The sequence below is a fragment of the Etheostoma spectabile genome, chromosome 20, assembly GCF_008692095.1.
Source record: "Etheostoma spectabile isolate EspeVRDwgs_2016 chromosome 20, UIUC_Espe_1.0, whole genome shotgun sequence".
Classification (NCBI taxonomy): domain Eukaryota; kingdom Metazoa; phylum Chordata; class Actinopteri; order Perciformes; family Percidae; genus Etheostoma; species Etheostoma spectabile.
Genome location: NC_045752.1, coordinates 4,200,680 through 4,211,421, shown reverse-complemented (window position 1 = coordinate 4,211,421; position 10,742 = coordinate 4,200,680). Strand labels below are relative to the sequence as shown.

General features: G+C 36.5%; 1 protein-coding gene across 1 annotated transcript in view; it reads right to left on the bottom strand.

Moving 5' to 3' along the window:
* Positions 1-1,024: 1,024 nt before the first annotated feature.
* plpp2a (phospholipid phosphatase 2a) overlaps positions 1,025-10,742 on the bottom strand; it is a 17,774-nt gene continuing 8,056 nt past the window's right edge. The window contains exons 2-6 of the mRNA XM_032499569.1: positions 8,657-8,808; positions 8,236-8,498; positions 7,245-7,302; positions 2,919-3,095; positions 1,025-2,176 (exon numbers count right to left, since the gene is read on the bottom strand). Of these exons, the coding sequence (XP_032355460.1) occupies positions 2,027-2,176; positions 2,919-3,095; positions 7,245-7,302; positions 8,236-8,498; positions 8,657-8,808 (800 nt within the window). The 3' untranslated portion in view covers positions 1,025-2,026. The remainder of the gene's footprint in view (positions 2,177-2,918; positions 3,096-7,244; positions 7,303-8,235; positions 8,499-8,656; positions 8,809-10,742) is intronic.

The window sequence follows — 10,742 nt, the reverse complement described above, 5'->3', positions numbered from 1 at the left end:
ATCTTGTCAGATTTAACGAGTGCATTAAAAGTTAGGCTTCAGAGCTGCTCGAATCGATGGGTTTATATGAATGGATCAAATGACTGTTTAATGTGAAAGGTGTCGCTCATAGTGACGAACCCACAGAGAATTATCACCCGTCGCTGTCATTTCCCCTCAGTTCTTCACAGCGTTTTACTGTCTTTCAGCACATATAGGTTTATTTTAGGCTCATCCACCTTGCTTCCAGCAACAACAAAAAAAGGTCTAAAAAAGCGACTGTATGCCATCTACTCGGCACCAAAAAGCAGACAGACAAAGTTAGCAGAAAATATTGGTCGTAGCCCCCAGAGGCTAAATTATCGCCACACCAATAGTTGTAGGGTTTAAAGATTGAACTGTAACCAAGACATGCACTAAGCAGGACATATTACAGCTGACAGATAGACCTGTCAGTTCTCTCTGGTAGACAAATTATTAAACCTTGACCTGGCTGATATATCAGTGTGTCTAGCAAGTTGTGCGGATAATTCAAAGTAACCAGGAAAAATATATCTTTTTTTTTTTCTTTATTGACGTGAGCGCCACAAATCAAATTCACCTCCCAAGTTTTGGGTGGGGGCAAATATCTCAAAACCTGCTTTAAAACAACCAAAACTATTTACATGACTAGACGGTAGCAGTGGGACTTGGGGAAAATCTTTAGTCATTTCTATGAACTGACCCTTTAAAGCAGACCTTGGTGTGATTGTGCATAAAAATCCCCTGATAGTAAAGATCATACTGATGATAAGAGGAAATAAAATATTCATAGGCGTCTGATCTTGCCAGCGTGGGAACATCTCTGACGTGGTCTAACAGCCTCATTCCTTTTGCTGTGAGGAATCCACAGCCGTCAGCAGCAGGTCCAGACATGAACGCTGCGTTTCAACAAGAACACAGCAGACAATAGCTCAATGAAAGAAAAGATCAAAAGGAAATATTATCTCACCACAAAAAGACATTTCTTTTCTCTTGCTGTTAAAGTAAGAACTCGTAGACGACATGCTGGCTAATATTTATGGTGAAAACTACACTAAACAACCAACAGGCTGAAGGAAAGAAATGATTACATTATGTGCAGTTTTACAATTGGTTACACATGTTAGCGTCAACTTGTAGAGAAATTAATTCCATAAGCAGGTAAGGTGCTAAAAAACTAAAAAAATGTATGTTTATGCTGTCTTTTTTTTTTTAATCGAGGAGTAAGGAGAATAACGATGCCAGCTTACAAAGTTGCTCTGTAACGTCACAGTAAAGTGGTGGTAATGCTTTCTTAAAAAGCTACACAATTTATTAGATACAGTAGTAATAAAATAAAAAATGTTAGCACAATACAAAATTATGTATATAGTCCATCATTAAACATACATATCTTCTAAAGACAGTTCAATATAGATGTCTGCAGAGAAAAATGACTAAAGTGGCAGGGACAGGCAGATATAATCTAGCTCCAGTGTAAAATAAGTGTTCTCTAACTGCAGTAAGTAAGCAACAAAAGTAGAAAACTTTCATCTTCCAAGGTTTTGGCACTCCATTTGTGGACAGAACAATCTTTGCTCAAGACTGTCTGTAAATTTCAAAAACACCAGCCAACTTTTCGGTGTTACGCACAGCCTGAATTCTCCGCCACAAATCTCATCAACGCAGCACAGAATTAAGACAAACCAACATCATAAAATCAATATCATTGCACACATTCGAACAAAACAACACGCTACACGTGTACACAAAAACACAATCGCACATATTTTCACAGCACACACACACCCTAATTAAAAAGACACACTGAGCTTCTGTTCCAACAGGTTTAGGGAATCTGAGTTTTCAAAGCTGGAGAGTTGTTGGGGATGTTGTCGCCGAGTGTAGCCAGTCTAGTCTGGATTTCTAGGTAGTGGTTACTGCATTGTATTTTTTTTTTTTCTGTAGAAGTCATGTTCTTTGGTAATGGAGCTGCTGTTAGTGAGCTTGTAGGCCCAGGTTAGTAAGAGTAGCTGCTGGAAAGAGCTCATACAGGTCCGGAGTAGTTGTAGTGGTTTCCGTGCTGCGAGTCGGGAGGCTGTGGGCTTGGTTTGCGTTCAAGGTGTTCGATCTCTGCCGTGTCTGTGTGTGTGCAGCGGGGGGGGCGCTGCTTGAAGAAGTCGGACACGTATCGGACCTTAAAGAACAGAAGAAGGGTAAATGTCAGTGTTTTAAAGTAAAAATGATGTGCTGGTAGTTATGGTACTTACTGCATTGATCAACAGCTATTTCACATAGAAAAGATACTTATTTTGTCTTTGAATGGTATCTGTAGCAGGTTAGGGTTCGCTTTTTAGATTTGTTGCTCTGAAATGATGCACAATTGAAAATTTTGCAGGTCACTTTGAACACATTTCTAAATTCTTGAATTAGATTGTGCTGTTGCATCCCTATGCAGCGACTATATCCTTCAAAGTCTGCATGTTATGACCAATTATCTATTGCATGCAAACTCATTTTATGGCAATCTTTCTCAAATCAGGAAGTATTATGGGACTACATTAAATCGACTATTTACATTCAGCTTGTCACTGGTCACTACATCCCATGAGTTATACCTTAGAGAAAAGGCAGAAATGTGAATAATAAAATAAAGTATAAACTCCACATTTGTCTTGGTTAGTAGCCTGGATGGTAATCACAAGACAATTGATAGAAGTTAATGAATATGTTTACCATAAACGTGAGTGGGAATCTTGTACTGGTAACTGGTAAATTATGTAACATAGACCCGACAAATACTGGTTTCCCACTGCTGTTTAGATCGTATGTTTTGGGGAAACCTCCTGCTGGTAATTGAGAATGTTTTGGACTTCACGAGTAGACAAAAACAGTCTTGAGATATATGATTTTGTACGTATAATCATTGTCGTACTCACAGTGAGCACAGCGATAAGAGCTCCCTGCAGCAGCCCCACCACTACGTCACTCCAGTGGTGTTTGTAGTCAGACACACGGGTGTATCCTACATAAAGAGAAAATGCCACCAGGAAGAACTGGATGGTCGGTCGAACCAGGCGCGTCCACTTCCCCTGCACTCGGGCCTGGACGTAGAACTGCACACACAAAAAGATTCTTGTTTAAAATCAGCTAATGTGCGATTTGAAACCTTTTTATTTATAAATTCTGGTCCCATGTGAACAGGTTTTAGGGTCAATGTCTATGTCTTCCCGTTGGAAATCATTTAACTCTCCACAAAGAAGGGCCAGTTTTAGTATGTATTTGTACAAAATAAGGACCCAACTAAGTTTTTTTTATATTGAGTCAATTGAAAAACTACAAACAAAATGTTTCTTAAGAATAAGAGCCTCATAAAACTATTTAATTAAAAACAATGAATGTTGTATTTGGTTTACATATTTTTGTATATGTTTTTTATGATATACTATACTGCAACTTTTTTATGACACAGTCATAGTATAGTATGTCAAAAAATGTGATAAAGTCATAGTATAGTATATTTTTTAAAAGTATGTTGTAAAGGGATAGTACGTATTTCAAAAAAGTGACAAAGTCCTAGTATAATATGTCAAAAATGTGATAAAAAAGTCATAGTATAGTATGTTGAAAAACCTGATAAAGTCATAGTAGAGCATGTAAAAATAGTCATGGTATAGAATGTTGAAAAAGTCATAGTATAGCATATCGGAGAAGTCAAAGATTAGAATGTCGAAAAAAGGGATGTAAAAGTAATAGTATGTTCAAAACATGAATAAGAAGGCATTGTATAGCATGTCGAAAAAATTGATAATTTTTTTTTTTTAAGTCTGAAATGTCTGAAAAAGTGATTAAAAAGTCATAAGATAGCATGTTGAAAAATGTGATACAAAATTCAGCATGTTGAGAAATGTGATGAAGAAGTCATAGTATAGCATGTCGAAGAAAGTGATAAAAAAGGCATAGTATGGCACGTCAAAAAAGTGATAAAAAGTAATAGAATAGATTGTTAAAAAAGTCATAGTAAAGTATTTCGAAAAAAGTTATAAAAAAGTCATAGTATAAAATGTGATAGAAAGTCATAGTATAGCATGTGGGAAAAGTCATGGATTAGCATGTTTGAAAAAGCAATAAAAAGTCATAGTATAGCATGTCGAAAAAAGTAATTAAAAAGTCACAGTATAGTATGTCGAAAAATGTTATAAAAAAGTCATAGTATAGCATGTTGAAGAAAGTGATCAAAAAGTCATAGTATAGCATGTAAAAAAAAGTGATAAAAAAGTCATAGTATGGTATGTTTAAAAAAGTCATAGTATAGCATGTCAAAAAAGTGATAAAAGAGTCATTGTATAGCATGTTAAAAAAAGTGATAAAAAGGTCATAGTATGGTATGTTTAAAAAAGTCATTGTAGAGAATGTCAAAAACGGTGATAAAAAGTAATAGTATAGCATGTTGGAAAAGTCATGGATTAGCATGTTTGAAAAAAACATTAAAAAGTCATAGTATGGTATGTTGCAAGTCATGACATAGTATGTCATAAAATGTGATAAAAGTCATAGTATAGCATGTCAAAAAAAGCGATAAAAAAGTCATAGTATAGTATGTTTAAAAAAGTCATAATAAAGTATGTTGAAAAAAGTGATACAAAATTATAGTATAGCACGTCAAAAAAGCGAGAAAAAAAAATCATATAGAATGTCAAAATAAGTAATTAAAAAGTCATAGTATGGCATGTCAAAAAAAGTGATAAAAAAGTCAAAGTATAGCATGTCAAAAAAAATTCATAGTATAGCATGTCAAAAAAAGTCATAGTATAGCATGTCAAAAGAAAGTGATAAAAAAGTCATACCATAGCATGTTGAAAAAAGTGATGAAAAAGGTCATAGTAAAGTATGTTTAAAAAAGTCACAGTATAGTAGAGCATGTCAAAAAATGAAAAGTAATAGTATAGCATGTTGGAAAAGTCATGGATTAGCATGTTTGAAAAAAGCAATAAAAAGTCATAGTATAGCGTGTTGAAAAAAGTGATTAAAAAGTCATAGTATGGCATGTTGCAAGCCATAACATAGTATGTCATAAAATGTGATAAAAGTCATAGTATAGCATGTCAAAAAAGTCATAGTATAGCATGTCAAAAAAGTCATAGTATAGCATGTCAAAAAATGTCATCGTATAGCATGTTGAAAAAAGTCATAGTATAGCATGTAGAAAAAGTCATAGTATAGCATGTAGAAAAAAGTGATAAAAAAGTCATAGTATAGCATGTAGAAAAAGTGATAAAAAAGTCACTGTACCTCATGTAAAAAATCATAGAATATCAGAAAGCACATTTATCTCTACTAAGCATCAGTCTGAGTTATTCATCACTTATTTGTATTCTCTGGAAAGTACATCATCAAATCAAAGGGACCTTATAGGAATTGAACACTCAACCTTTTGTCATCTAACCCTTTGCTTATCTCCCGAGGCTAACTGCCCTGACACACAGAATCATGTTTTTTGGCAGATTTGTCTCTTCCACTTGGTATATTGGTCCTAGTTTTCATGTTGGAAAAAGTCATAGAATAGCATGTAAAAAAGAGTGATAAAAAAGTCATAGAATAGCATGTCAAAAAGAGTGATAAAAAAGTCATAAAATAGCATGTAAAAAAAAAAGTGATAAAAAAGTCAATAAAAAAGATAAAAAGTTTTTTTTTTATAGTACGGAAAAAATGTGATTAAAAAAGTCATAGTTATATTATGTAAAAAAATGGAATCAAAAAAGTCATAGTATAGCACGTCAAAAAAGCGATAAAAATTCATTGTATAGCATGTTGAAAAAAGCCATAAAAATAATTATAGTATAGGAACTTGAAAAAAGAAATTATATGTCGAAAAGTGCATTTATCTCTACAAAACAACAGCTTGGGGTAGAGACTGAGAGGAACAGAATGTTCTTCCTTTTGCATTCTCTGTACATCTTATTACTAACAGCACAGGATTTGAACACCCAACCCACAAACAAACCTCTGTCCTCCAATCACGCGCTCATCTCCCCAAGCTAACCAACCTGACACACAATATGTATTTTCACAATATTTGTCCCTTTCAATTAGAATATTGGACCTCAAGATTTGATGAAACATATTGGATTGCTCTTCCAGTCATTCTCTTATCATTAGAGTGCTAACTGACATATTTGTCTCATTCGCTTGGTGTACTGGACCTCAAGACCTCCATTGGGATTTAAACATGGAACCTCCTGTCTTCCAATCATTCTCTTATCACGCTAAGCTAAGCAACCCGATATGCAAGCTCACATTTTCGTCATATTTCGTCGGAAACAAATAAGATTTGAAGATTCAACCTTCGGTCTTTCAATCATGCTCTTATCTCTCTAAGCTAACTGCCCTGACAGAAAGCTTATTTTTGTTGTTTTCGTCATAGTATGTCAAAAAAAAGTGATTAAAAAGTCATAGTCATATGCTTTATGCCCTGACACAAAGCTTATTTTTTCTGAAAAAAAAGTCATAGTATAGCATGTTGGAAAAGTGATAAAAAGTCATGGTAGAGTATTTTGAAAAAAGTAAAATTACATGTATGTTGAATAGTCATACAAAAGTCATAGTATAGTAAGAGGTAAAGAAAGACATAAAAAATGTCATAGTATAGTTTGTTGACAAAAGTCAGTGTGGTTTATCAAGAAGAGTGATAAAAAAAGTTAGTATAGCATGTTGAAAAAGTAATAAAGCAGTCATTGCTGGTGCTAGCAAAGAAAGTCTGGAAGAACATGCAAACTCCTGACAAAAAGTCAGGGTCACACCTTACACACTCATTATAAATGCAGAAAAAGCCTGAAAGAAGCCCTAAACTTGAACAGCAAGAACACCAAAACTGTAAAGGATACAGAACAATGCTGTCCATTAAAAACTGTTAATGTCATGTCTTTGTAATAAATTAAACTTTATTTATTTAAACATAGAACACACAGAGACGTGTGCACACGGAATGAGGTACAAAAAACATAATACAATACATGAATACATCAAGTGACAGCAGGAAACATAAAGCATAAGCATAAGCAGTTTGGTGGCCTGGGAAATAAAGATTTCTTTTCAGTCTGTTAGACCTGGTATCTCACAAGTATCTCTCTCCTAAACAATAACAGGGATTCAATTATGGAATCTGTTCAATCCAACCATCGGCCCTTCATCAGTCTGTCATAAGTCACTTCATAGACATTTCATAGCTACAGAAAGTCGCAAGCAAACGACGACGACACACTCACCGACAGAAAGAGCATGCAGTACATCCCAAAGGACGAGTGGCCGGAGTAAAACGACAACCTGAGGAGCAACACAGCAAGAAAATACAATTCATGCACAAAAATGTAACAAGTTTGTTCCAGTGAGGTTTTTATAAACATGATAATGTATGTACAAAGAAATGAATTACCTATTTATGATAGAACCAATACACCACTTCTGAATTGATTCCAAAAGGACATTTGATGGAATTCCACTGCATTACCATAAACCTTATTACGGGTTCCAGTAGGATTTAGTTAATAATAAATTGAGCCATGCTGAAAAAATTAAATACCATGTTTTTTTATGCTGAACAATCAGCAATTGAAAACTTGAGGCTGCTTGGTAAATGTGAAGATTTGTTCGTTTTCTACATAGCACATCACTGTAGATGAGTGTTTTGCGGATATTATCTCCAAATGGCTTGATGCTAACTGTTGATATTGCTCAGCTGGATCAGTGAGAATAAGTTCCGATAATTGATCCAGTAAATAAACACAAACTATTTTATGAATTTGACTATTTTATGGAAATAATAAACAGGAAGAACATGCAAACCCTTATTTAAGTAATTTGTCAATCAAAAAGGCATGATGTTTCCTGGTTCCAGCTACTCAAATTTGAGGATTTGCTACTTTCATGTGATTTATATAATTGCACATTTTATATTTTGGGGGACAAACTAGTCAGACAAATGAAGCAAATTCCAAACCAAACCTTGCTCTCTGAGTATTTATAGATATGTGGTTCCTAGAATAAATATTTCAATATCTTGCACATCTCATGGCTATATAATATACAAAGGTAACATATTGGGAAAATATTATTTCCGGGTTGAAAGCAGTTCATTTGAATGACTTAAATTGGCCATCAATTCAAATGTGAGGCATCAGCTTGAACTCAAACTTGAATCCAAGTTTCTGCCTTCACTGTATCAAACTTTACTTCATAATAAAAGGTTCATAATCCCACCTGGATTCAGTCACATTGCGATGGTAGCCGGTGCAGTTGATCTGGAGCATGTATCCGTTACAGCTGACCGGGGCGCACACGGCCAGGAAGTTTGGACGAGGACGACCTATAGTGAACTTGGCCAGGTCAGTAAGTGATTGGCTGACAGCTCCTCCAAACAGGAAGGTTCCCACCACCTTATAAAGAGCTGACAAATACTGATTGAACTGGGAGTTGGAGTGCAGGCGCTTTGTGTGCACAAGGTAGGCCTCTCCCGTGGTGATCTGTGGAAGAAGAGACATAAAGACAAGTTTTCAGGTAATATGGGAAAACATTCTTTTGGTAATGGTTTGTACTGAAACAAAAAGTTAGCTTGTGTGTCAGATTTTTGAATGCATGAATGTGACAACACTTGTAAGACAGAGGAAATGTTAGGACTCACAATGACAATGGAGCAGGTAATGGTGACGGCAGCCATGACTCCATGGGAGATGGTGTCTCTCCTGTACGGATAGCTGATGCTCTGATCATCACAGTAGATTCCTCTTTGGTACGGTTTAAACATCAGCGTCAGGATGGCAGAGGGCAAAGCCGCTGGAGGAAGAAGAGACGACTGTATAATGAAGACAATATCCACTCTACTGATTAAGAAAGTATCAAATTAAAATAATACAAGGACCTAATCAAACCTTCCTTAAGTAAATGTTTAAGTCATAGTTGAGTACATCCTGAAAAAGACATGAAAATGTCATAAACAGGGACGACTTGTAGGTCACCCAGTAGAGTGTTGGCTATGTCTTTTAAGGTGTAGAGATTTGGGGGCGAGGGGGGGGTCAACCTGGTTGGGATGTAGGGGTGGTGTGACCTAAAAGGTTTTGGAACCGCTGGTACAGTACTTAGTTGCAGAAGTTGTACATTGAAAATGGTCCTTCTAAAATATTATATAGGTGATTAGGTGCAGCCTTTTTTATTTGTATTTGACTTGAGCTATTGCAACTTTTATAAGTGAACGCAGGCATTTAAATTGCGATACTGTAGTCTTTGGGAGCCAGGCTGTATTAAATTAAGAGCTGCAGGTCCATCCTGAGAGCAGCTTCGACCCTTCAGCTGCAACACAATGAGGTGCAGCTCAGGAAACAGCTAAGAACACACTGATGGACTAATCTTTCATCTTTGAGCCAACGCTGCCAAGGAAATTAATTTGTTATTGGTCGAGCTCGGTGGCAACAACTTCCCCTCTACGGGCCGCGGTCACTCTCTACGCTGTGTCACAGTGGAAACACACGGGACAGGACAGCCGAGACCTTTGACATCAGTGCACTGTTTACACAACGAAGGGCATGGGAGCTGAGGATTCATCTGGGACACACACTCATAAAACACACCCATGACAGAAAATTTCTCTTTAAAAAAAAACTGCATGTATTTATAAGTTTGTAGTGACAAATAATTTGTGTGTCCTTGTTAAATTTGGTTTGACAGTTTCTCTGCAAGTGCAAACAAGAGACTCAGGAGTTCAGAGTTGCACAGCAGCATCAGAAGCACATAAACCTGTCTCTTAAATTTGAGCAGTGACAATAGTCCAAACTGCAGCGATGATGTCAGGAGCCTTCCAGACTACAACTCTTAAATACTTGTTCCTGTTTTCAAGAGCTCTGCACTGAACTCCGGAATGAGAGCGAGGACTGTTTTACGGGAGCTGTACGGTATATTTACTGGGCCACGCCAAAAGAGTGGCTGTCCACTGACATATTGTTTCCTTCCTCCAGTGTGTGTGACAGGCAGGACTAAATGAAACCAGATGAAGACACATAAACACATAAACGGAAAACACGTTCCAGACAGGTCATTTTGGGAAGGTAATTTCAACATGATGTCATGTGTACAAATGTGGCTGTCTCAAGATTGTGAATTAAGTCCGGGGTCAAACACACAGTGGTAGCCTGTCTTCAATTTTACAGTCCGTGTTCTCCGTTCTCTAGTTCCTACTCCAGACGGGAATATTCATGTCAGTAACACTACAAGTGTGAATAATCAAGGAAGAAAAGAGCTGGTAGCACACTCACAAAATAAAAAGCGAGGGCTTTCTTGCGTTAAAAGGAATCACTTCTTAAACTTAGATTTGGTGCTGGGCCAGTAGTGTACAGTTAATGCTTTTTATGTGAAAACAGCTGCCAGCTGCGGCTGAAAATAACGCTACGAGAGTGGTAAGAGTGAACAGTAAAGTTGCAGGCCAGACAGCTAAAAAATGAGCTAAAACTCCCTATGAAGCTCTGTAAAGCAACACCTGCACAATCTAATGCAGTCTGATTCAAAAAGCGGCCATATTAAATGGCATTGTTACAGAAACATAACATTTTACAGTTGCCATGTTGTCGTTATTTCCTATTAACTGTCTCTTTAAGCAACCACCAGTCTGCCACAACCATTAGTTTAGGCCCCTACACACTGCCCGAAGAACACAAACAACGTCTAAACAGAATCAGAATCAGCTTTATTTGCCAGGCATGAGGACACATACGAGGAAT